This window comes from Lytechinus pictus, chromosome 1 (genome assembly GCF_037042905.1).
Source record: "Lytechinus pictus isolate F3 Inbred chromosome 1, Lp3.0, whole genome shotgun sequence".
Classification (NCBI taxonomy): Eukaryota; Metazoa; Echinodermata; class Echinoidea; order Temnopleuroida; family Toxopneustidae; genus Lytechinus; species Lytechinus pictus.
The window spans coordinates 11,248,021-11,262,507 of NC_087245.1; the positions used below are offsets into that span (position 1 = coordinate 11,248,021).

Here is a 14,487-nt window from a genome sequence, read left to right on the forward strand (position 1 = left end):
AATTATTTATCGTATATATATATATCGTTTATATATGTATAATAGCAGGGCCTGCTGGGAGAAGAGTTTTCAGAGTTGATGTGGCTTCCCTGGGTAAATGTTTTATTATTGTTATTATTATTATTATTATTATCGTTTTCATGGGTTACTGCAAACATTCCTTAGCAGTTCCTTTTTCGATCAGGCCAGAACGTATATCAAAAATTAATAATTTTGTTACATGCACATCTTTTTCGCGATCACAAACATTGCTCAGAATGTTCAATTTTCAGGACAAAATACATGAAATTTCCAAAAAAAAATTAGCGCTCGCACTATTCAAGCGGCTTATATGAGATTGTTATTTATTTATGTTTTGTAAGAATAAAGCTTAGAAGTGACTGTGAGGGTTACACCTTCAAACGAATAAACAAACAAACAAAAAAACAAAACAACTTTGAGCGACGATCTGGAAAAGAAAAATTGGTGAAATTTGTTTTCGTCCCATCCCTTTTTGCAAAATCTGGATCCGCCCTGCAATCTACCCTATCCATCATAATATATGTTTCGGTAAAGCCAGGAAATATACCTAGATGGATTTTTGCTTTAACCATAACTTCATTTCAGTAGTTATCTCTCCTTAATGCTTTAATTCACTATATTAAACACGTATACCCTATAGACAAATAATTTATTACATAACTATCCACCAGCCAGTAACCAAAATATCCGAACGCTTATCGATTCATCTATACATAAAAGACAAATCCAATAGTAAATGACTGGTAAGAAACTGGTTATAGGGGACTTCATTTTGAAGATTTGTCGACTTTCACGACGTATCCTGAGTCAGTCATATTTTCAAATCAAAATATGATTTCCCATTTCCACATCAGAAAATTTTCAATGGAGTTATGAAGTATAATTAATTATCACGAAAAGGTTCTATGACATAATCTACATCCGACTGCATTTGAAGGGCAGCTCACAGCCTCTAACATGTCAGTGTTATTGTTGTTGTTTTCATTACCTTGGAAAGGGTTTTATGACAGCAAACATCAAAACATTTTTTTTTATTCTTTATTACAAATTTATTTTTATTTCATATCATTCGCATTTCATGAAGTTACCGTATTTCAACAAGAGACTATTAGTAGACAGTGATGGGACCGTAGTTATTATTTATTTAGTTAGTTAGTTATTTTTTATTTACGTATTTATTAAGAAATTTTTATCTGGAGTAACCTGTTCATCTTTACAAAAAAAAGTCAAATTATAAACAATATATACAATTAAAATGTTCATTAAAAAATCACCAGTATTCCACAAGTCTCTGCATTATCATCTCCATACACATAATTCATTACATAAAACTAATACATTTCCTTGTGAGAATCATAAAAACAAAACGAAAGAAGACATCACTTATCAAAATAAGACTTAGAATAAGAAAGCACAAGAAAATGGTAAGAGAGAGAGACGAAGATAGAGAGGGAGAGAGGCAGAGAGGTAGTTATGAAGATGTCAGTATAGGGTGCGTCCACGTGTTTGCTTTTTTTTAATTCGTGCATACACTCATGTTTGCAGTAATCGTGCATGTGCGTGGATTAACGTGTTTATGGCGAAGACAGTGCACAGTAAGACCTACTTTCATATAAGATATTAAAATGCAATCCACTTAAGCCGAAATGCAGTCAAGTGCATCAATATTTTAAGCATACTCAAAACACTGATAGCGCTTGTTGTGATTCTGCAGATGCTGTTAACTTGAACGAACTGCGAACGTATACTCAAGTCAAACTTGTATGCAGCAGTCACGCCGGCGAGGCCGAATTCGGACCAACAATAGTTATACCACCATCGATCGGCTTGGAGTCGGTTTTGTTGGTGTCATGAGTGTACAGGATCTTATCAATAACACTGGAGTAAAATGACACAGAGAAATTTATTTTGTGCTAACTGAACAGATGAACATAATTGATCTCCAAACACTTAGAATACCATTCATCACCTGAATCCTGAAGCCCCTTGATAGAAAGTTGTCTGATTCCGAATGGAGAAAAAAGGATAAAATTCATTTCTACTTTCTCTGTATACTACGAGATAGATTCAATACATACATTTTAACAATATAGCATTACATTCTCGGTAGTGTCTCAGATTTAGAATACAACTTTCGTGATTTGAAAAAGATATAATTATAAAAATATAAAATGAATTAGTGTAAAGATACAGCTGATTTCTTAAACCAGCTAACGAATGTTATTTGGTTTAGACTAAAAGATTTTCTTTTTGGGTGTGTACTGAAAATTATCTCTTAAACAAAGCCAGCTTAGATATAAAGATGTAAATTTAATTTAAAATGAAATTCTATATTACATTCGTGTGTTCCGACTCTGGATTATCACAAAGATAATATAGAGAAAAGGGACTTTTCAATCCCAAACAGTCAATCAAAATACAATCTGGATGCATTACCACATTTCGTTTAAAAAAATAGAAAAGGAAACATGGAATGGCAATTTCTCATTACAAAGTCATACGACAAGTTCTTTGTGTTCGGTGAAATATAAGATAAATTCATATTAAAACAAAAACAACGACGAATTCTTTACCCCGGGATTCTTTAACAAAACTAGAAAATATTATATTCCCTGCTTTGATCATTATCTCTCTTGGTTGTTTGGAAGTATGAGAGGCTGGTAGCCTAAATGTGGAGTATGCTGTTGATATGCTGCATAGTTGCCCTGATGTGGATGCGTCTCCAGAGTGGCTAATGTATCTTGCTGTCTTCGAGTTTGTAGTTGTTCCGTGTGACTATTTGGATGTGCTTGTTGAGGGCGCTGTTCGACGGCTCTGTAAGGAGGTGGTTGACCTTCAGGAATTGAACTCTGTTGGTCTAGGAAGATGAATAAAACAAGGACAGTGTTAAAGTAAGGATATAAAAATTGTAGAGAGTACACATTGTAAGTGCTCATAAACATTGCATCTAGGATCAGTATATTTTGCTGAGAATACATTATACTGTATAGGTACAGTATTATGTACTACACTGCTTGGGTAAACTTGGAGATCTGTATCGCAAAGAATATCAAATAAAATCTGGAGTTGTTTTGTTTAAAGATATCCTCGATCGGATACCAGTCGGCCATCTGGATGCGAAGCGAAATCTCAATAGCCGATTTTTTTTTTATTCACTCAACTTTCCCTCTCCCAGTTGTACATTGATTACTATTAAGGCTTTATACTTACGAGCTGAAGTGGTGGCAGGGTATTGGTTGACCTGTGAGCAATCAAAGGTAAAATTTATTTTTTCCCATTTTGAATATTAAGAATGTCTTTAATGTCGATTTTCAAATTTAAATAACTACACGAATCATGCTTGAAAACGCAATTACAAAACGTGGATAATGAGAAACAAAGGATGTGTCTAGTGTGCCCCACTCCCGGGTCATATTTTTCAGATCGAGATTTGGATGAAAAAAATTAAACGCCGAAAAATATGCGTTTAAAAACGCGATCAGCTTTGTTTTTACGACCTTCAGCATCTCTAGAAAATATTGAACGTAATGGTCATTATCATGATATGTTTTTCCTTTTTATGGTATTTGGGTCTTTGCACTACAAGGAATAAATTCTTGTCGGGCATCCGTATATCTAACCTCGGTGTAAAGCGTCATGTATTTTTATATCGATCAATGTGTTGCCAAAGATCATTGGCGCCACTTTGAGATATGAACCACGAACAGCAGCACTTCTTATTGGTGTTTAATGCATCTAACAATCCTTTTTATACACTCATGTATTTGTCATCGTTATGATCGTTGTAGTATTTTTATAAGCTTTTTCATCATTAAAAAGGCCAGTGCAATATTTGTTTCTGCTGTATATTTTAAGCATAAGAAAGTCCTAATGAGTTAATTTGTTAGTAATCGTTAGGACAATGACATTCATAACTGACCATTCAGCAGCTCGTGAGAAATCCGTTTATTTCAATGGCGTTTAATACTCTGACATGTACAGATGGGTGTACACTAGGGATGTCATTGTGTATTGCTCCCTGTCAGAGAAGAAATTCATTGAATTGAATTCCTTGATTAGACTCATGTTCTGAGTTTATAAAGATAGTTCATGTGTTGTGAATATTTAAACCTAGGTAAAAATGTACATGTGTTATACCTTGGTCACATTTGCTCTACGGCGGCCGTACGGCGAGTCGAAAACAGCCGTTTTAACATTTTTTGTCCAACTACATATATGTGGTTTGAATTAAAATTAATAAAACGGCTATTTCGACTCGCCGTACAGCCGCCGTAGAGCAAATGTGACCAAGGTATTCGGAATATCCATCACATCCCTATCAGGTATATGACATATTTTGTACAAGTATTTTAAATAGTTATATGCAGTTCTCTTTAATCCATAGATTTATGCAAGTGCACAGGAAGTGTATTTTGTTATAAAGAATGTATTGTTTATGCACTCATCTGTTATTGAAATTCTTTGAATTACTTTATAGAAATTTTACAGTTAGTCCTAGTAACGGTAGGGTATATTAGGAGGTTAATTTCAGTAATTCAGGGAGAACCACCTAAGCTAGAATAGACCACAGATGTTAGTATAGGCAGTCGAAGTTAAAACTGAGGGACTACGTCGGTGACGAGATAACGACCCAAGCTGCCGCCGGTTCTCCACCGACATGATTCGTCAAAATTCATGTCATCATTGGGGGCTCGATCTCGTCCACTAATTCGTCGAAGCCACATCTCTCTGATCTGGGGGCTACTCATCAAGGGGCAACACTGTCTGCGGAGGCCGAGGCCGACTGGAAGAGACATCGCAAGCTACGGAGGCCAGGAACTGGACCGACCACCAGGGCCGAGTGGGGCATGTCAGGCCAGAAGAGATGATGGGGGCTTGAGTCAACAATTATTGTTAAAGTTATATTTTGTTATAAATATTCATGTATATTTTCATGTACAATTTATTGTTAAACAAATCAAAATGAAACAACAATGATTTAAGAGATTTGATTAAATCTTTTAATAACCGTATTCATCAGTTTTATGTATTCCTTATCTGGTGTCAAGCAGCAGTAGGTAAATAATTTAAAAAAGTCATTTCCACGTGACACTCCCTTGTCTATTCATGTAAATACTTTACTAAAATGGCAATTCTGATAACAATGTGGAAGTGATTTTATGAGCATGATACCAATTTCATTATGAGCAGAATTATAGAACCTATAGCTGAGGCTAATCAAAAACTTTCCTTCGCGTTTATAATAATTCATGTGGATAAATCAAAGTCGAAATTATTGTTATTGCCAATTCGTATTTTAGACCTACATTTTGATCAAAATCGGATCACAAATAACTTTCAGATATGTGTAAATATTCATTTTTTTATATTTAATTAGAACATCGTTCACGTGTAATCATAATATTTTAATTTGAATTTTATACATTTCTTTTTTAAGGTATATCGGCGGTTCATCCGTTACTGTTAGAAATCCGAATCACCCTTACCAATTAAATCTGGAATATTCAGAATACCATAAAGTAAGATATCTCGAGGGATTTTTGGGTCTTTGTTCATACGAAAAACTGAAAATAATTCATTTCAAAATCATTCAAACCCGCGATAAATTTTGAAACAGTATCATGTTTACTTACCAAAATTATTTCTTGCCGTGGCCTTGAAGGCTGCTTAACGCAACATACCCCAGCACAACCATAGGCTGATCCTATGATAGCAACTATTGTCTCAATCAATCCAATCAGAGTCAGGATTCCATCAGAGCTGACACGATATTCCTGTTAATGATTCAAGTGAATGGATGGAGTAGCAACCATTAATATTGGCATGAAACTTGCTCAAACTAGACTAATCTCCGAGATTGCATTTTGTACACCACTTTTGATCTTCGATCACTGAGTAAAACAGAATTATTTCAATGTTTACGTTTCAACTTTTACTTTTTGTTATGATGTACAGGGGTTGGCATCAAAATTAAATGTAATCCAAATATTAAAATTTGATGATAAAAGAATTATCAGATATATCCATTTTTATTTACCTGAATGTGAAATAGAAAATCTTTAGCTTTCTATAGGCCAATTAGACAATTTACTGAATTTCCCAGGGACCTGTTTCATAAAGCTATCGGAAACAAATGAATAGCAAATGAATAAAGAGCCAAAACAGGGATCCTCCTTTTTTTTATTCCAGAAAAATGATTCTGCGATTGACCTGTTTCAATTTGCTAATACAATCATGATTATGTCCTATTGTGATAATACACATTTGGCCTGCCACATGAACCATTCGCGTAAATTCATACATAAATATTTGAATCTTTAACAAACCACCTGACCATCCACTAAAATATATATTATAATTTTTAGCAAAGTGATTTTATAGATATCCTTATTACCACTTGACCTTCTTGACAGGGTACTTTTTGTGTATTGACGTAGCATGCCTGTGTCTGACTTATTAAAATGCCTATGGCCCCGATGAGTGTCATAAAAATGGCAAAGACGGCCGAGAATACGGACATGGTGATGTACGCCGATATCTGTAAAATGTAGAAAATATTGATAACATGATGTTCATTAGCATGAAATTGGTTATCGTATGTATTGTCTTAACTATAGACTCATATCATGCATATAGATAATGATTGTTCACAGGCTTATTTTGTTTTTCATTGCTGATTGTATGTTCTTTTACCTGGCATTCTAGCTTTAAGATTTTCCTACATGTACTTGGTAATGGTAATGGTAATGTTTCATCAAAAAATCATTCGCAGCCAAAGGCTAAATTGCAGAATATTTTACAAAACAAGTACAAGAATATATAATAAACAACTGCATAGTGACACAATGCTTAAAAGGTTGAAATATTATGCTGGTTCTAAAAACAAACCTACCGAAATAGATGGATACGGGATTTTTTAATCATGCATTATCAAAATTAATATAGACAGTCGGCTTTATCATATATAAAATGAAAATATTCAAATTTAAATATTCAAATATTCAAATTTATCAAGTAAAAATACAAATCGTGAAAGTAGGTTTAGCAGAAGAACAGAAATGCGAGAAAGGGGGAGGAGGAGAGAGAGGCAGATAGAGAGAGGGGGAGTGGAGCAGAATGTCGGAAGAAAAAAGGTACAAAAATTATATAAGAGGTAAACTTGAAAACATGAATTTGTAAGGCTGCCAAATTTTAAGCTGGAATAAAAACAAATATATTCATGCCTATGCTGTGATATGATAAACAAATATATTCATACCTGTCGTGATATGATGTTGTTAGGTAATATTATGTTATGTACATTGAAACTGGGCACCACGGGAGAACAACATATTGTTAAATGGGCTTCCCCGTTTCTTAAATTAATATATAAATAAATAAACAAATAAATAAATAAACAGATGTACATTGAAGACAAGGACAACATGGGTATGGTGGGTGTAATAAAGTATCTCTTGAAGATCAAGTCGATTTATGCAAAATATATTTGTTATAGAGCTAATGCGTACAGAACGATGGTGGAATGAAAAAAATAGACACAATGTAGGCCTACATTTGTCATTAGTGTTGGACAGCTATGAATGGGCTTACATGTAAGCTACATTCTAAATAAATATGATTCCTAAAATGCTTACTGTTGTCCTTGCAATTAAAAAATACTTTTAGTAATACTTTGTGCCATTTCCTAATTCATACATATCACAGGATGATAAAGAATAAGATTTAAAAATACGCGAATTTCAGCTTTAGTTTTCCTTCCATTTCGTTTGCATCACTAGACTACATTTTATGTAGGACATAAGCCTACAATTAAAGATACGTACTACACATCGACTTCTTCTGTAACTCGCAATGCCAAGCACTCCAGCAGGACCAAAGCACTATACAATTGAAAAAGAAACGATAATATTTTCATGTTAACTTGTTTTTTGTAAAATTTTGTAAAAACACTTATTTTGATTCGATATAAATAAATACAATATTTCCTTATTTTGGATGTATAAGGTAGGTAGGTTTGTAGAAGACAGGAGATATGGATGTGACTTTGAAAATTTCCACTTTTGAAATTCTGTGTTTTGTAAGCGTGGTAAAAGTACAACAAAACAATTCCTGAATCGCAATTTTCTGCCTTATAATTCTCGATAGGAATATCATTATTTCGAGAAAATATCATGTCAATCACTGTGCTTCACCTATTGATCTAAATACGATTATATGCTACGAGCGAAATTAAAGAACTTTTCATTCAATCTATCATTAAAATGGGTACGTATCATAGTAATAAGGAGTTAATTGGTAAATCACGCTTAAGAGATACCCCAAAATATTGTGCCATAATCTTTGGTATAATTATATAATTATACTAAATTAAAAAACAGACCCAAAAGTGATTTTACAGACCTAACCTACCAGAAGACTCATCCATATACCACAGGCAGCGAAACGAATGCTGGATCCAAGTAAGAATTGAGCTACCCCTATCATGATTGCCCCTCCCCCACAGACAAGTTGTATCCACCCCGTAGCTCTTCCGGCGTACTCGTTGTAACTTTCAAGATATGTTTTGGTGTCAGGAGTGGGATGCTGAGATATTTGTCCCTGCTCCTGATGGGGAACCACTGTTGTGTGTATGGTGGTGGACGCCATATTTCACAGATTCCCACTTTCAATATTCCTGTACCATGTGTATGGTTGGATGGAAATAGATAAACATGAAAATGATTTTACTCAAGAATATTGAATATTCAGATAAGAACTTTACATCACGTTTAGGACACGATGGGAAATCGAGATCTATGATTTCGAGTCAGTTAACCATGCCTTCGAGTATTAGATTCCCACCATCATGACCATAAAATGATTTAAAAGGATATAATTGCGTCACGTTGGGTCATACCTTTCACACAACTTGTCACACGATGTAAAATGAGCACTAAACTACAGTAGCTAGTGCTAAGCCAGTATCAGTATATTTCTTTAATATTTATCACGTTTACATGTACTGCAAACACAAGTTCAACTTCCATAGACAGGGTGGAGGGTGTGTGTTCTATTTATCAACATATATACGTTAATTAAAGCAGTGTTAAAGAACGAAGTGAACATTTAATTTTGTTTTGAAAAGTATAGAATATGTGCCTACTTCTTTTCATTCAATGTGAACAAAAATAAAAACCGTCACTATGCTGCTTTCATTTTCTATTTTAATAAATATGGTGCATATGACATCACGCGATATTAACTTCCGTGGAAAAGTGACAGTGACTATAATTTCCTAAATACCGAACTCCTATATCTACTCGTCATTTTTGTCTCATACCTTTAAAATGTATCTCCATACGTTTAATTTTCTTACAAACGGGACCTATATCAATTAAAATAGCTTTCCTCTCTCTCGTGAACCCCTGTATACAGAATGAGTAGTTAAATCAATGTTGGATAGGTTAAATGTTTTAGAAGTAAATTTCTTCCAAATGAAATCGATTCAATTCATTCCGGCAATCATGCGTTTCTTGTGACTGACGTAGCTATTTCCTTTCTACGGAACCAGGATGTGGGTTTGATTACCAAGGTTAACTTCCGGAGTAGTCATACACCTATTATAGCTTCACATGAATTGTTTATATCTTATCTTCTTCTTATATTTGATATATGAAAACTATCAAACGAAATTAATGCAAAGACGCCTGGACGTTGAAATAAAATATTCTGCTGGTGAAATACAAAATTTAACATGTTCATTAGATTCCTGGTTATGCTGACAGAACATTGTATATCATCATTATTTTTCAGCATATTGTAAAATCAATGATGAGCTCCAAAAGCTATGAAAATTTTGAAATCGCATTATACTAAAGTTCATATTAAAAAGTGAATAGTTGAAACAAGCGATACTTAAAAATACACTGCCTTGTTCTTAATTCTATTGTGATTACTTTTTATTGTCACGCGTGTTTTACTTCCTTTGTTTAGTTTAATCAATTTGGTGTTGGGTTGAACTTGACATTTAAGATTGAAATGACATTCCGCTATAAATACAGAAAAGTGATTATTAAAAAGGCACATCGACGTTATGCCTGGAATTTCACGATACATACAATACAACTGTTTGCGTTTGATTTTTTTTATCATAGTTATTATTAATTTCTTATCATAGTACTAGTACTAGCCAGAAGGCATTGGGAATCATTCTAAAGAATTTGAATACTAAAAATTGCATGTCCTTCTGATAACTATCTCAATCATTTCCACATGTTTAAATCGATTATTTTGCTTCGAGGAACAACACTGTTGTGTGGGCACAAAGAGAACTACAACATTATTTTTTTATTAAAACATATTTTTTCTATTGTGTGAAATTATGCTTAAGCGATGGTTTATTCGAAAAGAATTCTGCTTCGTCAACTAATTTCGAAACCCACTCTCCTCGAACCGAACCGGATTCAGCAAAAAATGACAATACATACACTACCCAACTATATCTATTATGGAACAGGTATACACGAATAAAGAAGCATAAATGAATATATATCGCTACATACATTGAATATGACAGAGGTATAAATGGAAATGGAGCATGCCATACGAATACAATGCTAGTATAATTCGGACAGAAAAATTGTTAAACACTTAAGTTAAAGGTTTCGCTGTTGTGGAAACTTACACGTATATGTGAACCCCTTCTCCCTCTCTGTAACCCCCCCCCCTCCCATATTTCCCCCTCTCTACTCTTTAATATTCAAGTTTTCTTTCAAAATTAAGAACTGATTAGAACTTGTGACTTGTATTAAACTGTTAAATTGCATAATAGACTTATCTAAAAAGTTTCAGAACTTGTTTATAGAATAATATACAATAAAGGTCCAGTGAACAAGAAACTTACCCCTTTATAATGTTCCTCTTCAACTGTATTCAAATGGTCCAACAGTTATTTTACTTCATTACATTCAAATGTGGAATAACAGAGGTTTCTGAAAGCCTAGTGACAACATCGAGAAATGTAAATACTAGAACGTAGATGGTGTCATATTAGTTTTAGACTTTGTCGTCATTCAGTTCGTTTTTAAAAGGGTGTTACACCACAAATTGTCAACCTTGCACAAATTGTCGCCTCATTTAGGCGACAGTTTGTGGAAGAGGGGACACCACAAATTGTCGCCCCATTTCACTCAACACTTAACAAACAAACAAATAGGTCATGTTGAGTTGCAAATGCAATTAGACCATTTGGCTAATAGACGAATTGGTCAATAGACCAAATGAAAATTAGACAAAGTATATATTAGACCGATTGCAAATTAGACCAAATTTTTAGTGGACAAAATGGGTTAAGCCCATGTGTTTTTAGACAAACAGAGAATTAGTCCTATTTTTGTTAGACCATGTGGATAAAAGCCGAATTTTCCACCGGCTCTGCTCCTGTTCTATATATTAGCCTCCCAAAAGGTAATTGTCAGTTGGTCTAAACCCGATTTGACTAATGGCCGTTTAGCCTCAAACTATTCATGGTCTAATTCTATTTCGCCTACAGTTTACCTTTTGGTCTAATTGTCATTCTGCCTATTTACCATTCCGTCTAATTTCCATTTGGTCTAATTTCTATTTGGTCTAATATCTAATTGGTCTAACACCACTTGGTCAATTCCTGTAACAGACTGGACATATTCATTAGGGATTTAGACGAAAATGCGAATAGACCATTCGACGATTCGGCAATTATACCGACTAATTATATTCGACCAAGTCCTATACATTAGACCAAGTGGAAGTTAAACAAAACTGTTACTAGTGCAAATGGGTTTAGCCCGTATGGTATTAGACGATCAGAGAGTTTGACCAACTGTTACTGCTAGACCAAGGAGATATACCCCCCCCCCGCCAAAATAAGCTAATAATAATAAGAAATAATAATAATGATAGACACACACGCAACCACCCTCACACACATACCAACACAACACTCACCTCTAACACAACGCACACAATCTTACGCACATACACTGCACACCAGACTGGTGGTTCAAGACAATTTGTGTAATTGGCGACAATTTGTGGTTCTAGGTTTCTTTTTGCCGACATAAATTGGCACAATATGCTTAAAAATTGAGACCAGCACGTGCAGCACAAATTGTGACAATTTTGCGACAATTTTTGATGCAACAAGGGGTACTCCAGACAAAAGAGATAACAATTTCTCATTTCTAAGAGATAAAGAAAAATCAGACAAATTGAACACTGAAAAATCTGATCAAAATCCGACAAGGAATAACAAAGTTATGACATTTTAAAGATTTACATTATTCCAGTGAAACAGTTCTAGGCATGTCTTCATGAATATTCAATGAGCAAACTAGTAATGTCATATCCCAACTTGTTCTTTTATATTTTATCATATAAAATTGGGTTTATTCAAATTTAATCCTCAAAAACAATTGTATTGACAACTGATTTAGTGCATTAGATATTCATCATCGCAACTTATTTCATTATAACGGAAACTTATCATCACACATGTATGAAAACAAATCTGATTTCATGTAATAACATAAGAAAAAGGAAAGTGAGGATGTGATATCATCATCCCACCTAATGAATATTCATGACGACGTGCATATAACTTTTTTCACAATATATTGCCAGATTTGAAAATTGAATAACTTCGCTATTTGTCATCAGATTTTGATGACATTTCTTAACATTTTGCTTTGTGAATTTTACTTCTTTTTTTTCTTTAAATATAAATGTTTCAGCCCGGAGTACCCCTTTGATTTTTGAATGTCTAGATGGATGTCAAATGACATTGGATGATAATGAAGATTATGATGATGATGGTGATGATTATAATAATAACAATTATCATTGATATTATTATTATCATTTATGATATAATAACATGAATTAGAATGATAATAATAGTAATAACAATGATAATAAATGATAATAATGATAATAATAATAATAATGATAATAATAATGATGATGATGATGATGATATTCAAGGTTACACTTCGTAATTCCGAAGGTTCGTAATTCCGAAACACGCAAATTGCCTATACCTCGATGTTCGTTAATCCGAACATTTGTGGCGTTATTCCGAAGCTTCGTAATCTCGAAGGTTCGTTAATCCGAAAACAAAATAAGGCTCGTTATTCCGAAGGTTCGTTAATCCGAAAGTGAAATAAGGTTCATTATTCCGAAGGTTCGTTAATCCGAAAAGTGAGATGATATGTGGCGAAGCCTTGAAAACCGGAAAGGGCAAGCGTGGTAGAAAGGGGGGGGGGCTGGGAGAAACACCATTTCATTTTCAATTGTTATGTGAATGGGCAGGCACGGGTGCGGCCGAACGTATTTTCAAAGCAATATTCAAAACAATAATAATAATGATAATATTTAAAACAAAAATAATGGTAATTATAATTTTAAAGCAGTGGTTACAGTGGTAGTGAAAACTGCATTCAATTTTATTCTTTAAAAATATACCATTTCCATTTTTAGCAAATTTGCTTATAAAGAATCCTGACATATCACTATTTATCGATCGATCGCCCCAACTCTTTAGAAGAATATGGTTATGAAGACTCAGATAGAACATACAAAATATATCAATACATATAGAGAGAAAATTTATAGCCTAAATGGGAAATATTCACACCAACAATTTTGGTTATACGCCAACTACATATACAAATCAGAGTAAATCAGTGTAATAATCGAGGTTAGTCATTTGTCTTTTTGAGTAAAATTTATGTTATAATACTCCTTTAGACACTTTTAAATTATAGATATACAACGGACTTCAGTTGATAATTTTATGAAAATGTATATTGAGTGCGTTCGTTCATGAATCGTTTCATCAGTGTCTTCCAAAGGCAGCTGTAATCCCTTTACTTCATCAAGTTCATCTTCTTGATTTCTCATTGAACCGCATGACACTAATATGGTTTCTGATTAAATATGTTGTGTCTTGGCGCCATCTTGTGTCGATTTTATACCCAAATGCATAGCAGTTAATTCAAATGACAGTAGTAGTAGTAGCAGCAGCAGCAGCATCAGCAGCAGCTTCAGCAGTAGTAGTAGTTTTATCAGAAGTAGTATAGAAGTAGATGTAGAAGTAGTATAGTAGTAGATGTAGAAGTAGAAGTAGTAGTAGAAGTAGTAGTTGTAGTAGTAGTAGTAGTAGTAGTAGTAGTAGTAGTAGTAGTAGTAGTAGTAGTAGTAGTAGTAGTAGTAGTAGTAGTAAAACTGATGGTGGTGAAATCGACAGAATGATAAAGCTAGCAAAGATTTCAAACATTTCGACATGTTCAAATTCAACCTTCGGTAGTTAAACATTGTCTTGTGAAATCCTTCGAAACGAGTAGATGGTATCATTCACAATCATCGTTCAGACCGTATGGTATGTGAAAGGTTCTTTAAGATTTAAAATAAATACGGTTTTTGTCTGTAACCTGTTCGAAAATGAATCGG

The 14,487-nt window shown here is 33.8% G+C and overlaps 1 protein-coding gene across 2 annotated transcripts; it reads right to left on the reverse strand.

The window, feature by feature from the left end:
• Positions 1–1,064: 1,064 nt before the first annotated feature.
• Positions 1,065–10,993, reverse strand: LOC129257336 (uncharacterized). 2 transcript variants are annotated; one of them, XM_054895638.2, is made up of 7 exons: positions 10,904–10,993; positions 8,431–8,695; positions 7,845–7,901; positions 6,416–6,559; positions 5,655–5,795; positions 3,232–3,262; positions 1,065–2,878 (listed from the first exon to the last, which is right to left on the reverse strand). In XM_054895638.2, the coding sequence occupies exons 2-7, from the start codon at positions 8,665–8,667 to the stop codon at positions 2,646–2,648; spliced, it is 843 nt and encodes a 280-aa protein (XP_054751613.2). In that variant the 5' UTR covers positions 8,668–8,695; positions 10,904–10,993; the 3' UTR covers positions 1,065–2,645. The 2 variants fall into 2 exon arrangements, with proteins under 2 accessions (XP_054751613.2, XP_063952033.1); XM_064095963.1 differs by lacking the exon at positions 3,232–3,262 and having other exon boundaries at positions 10,904–10,984.
• Positions 10,994–14,487: the final 3,494 nt, after the last annotated feature.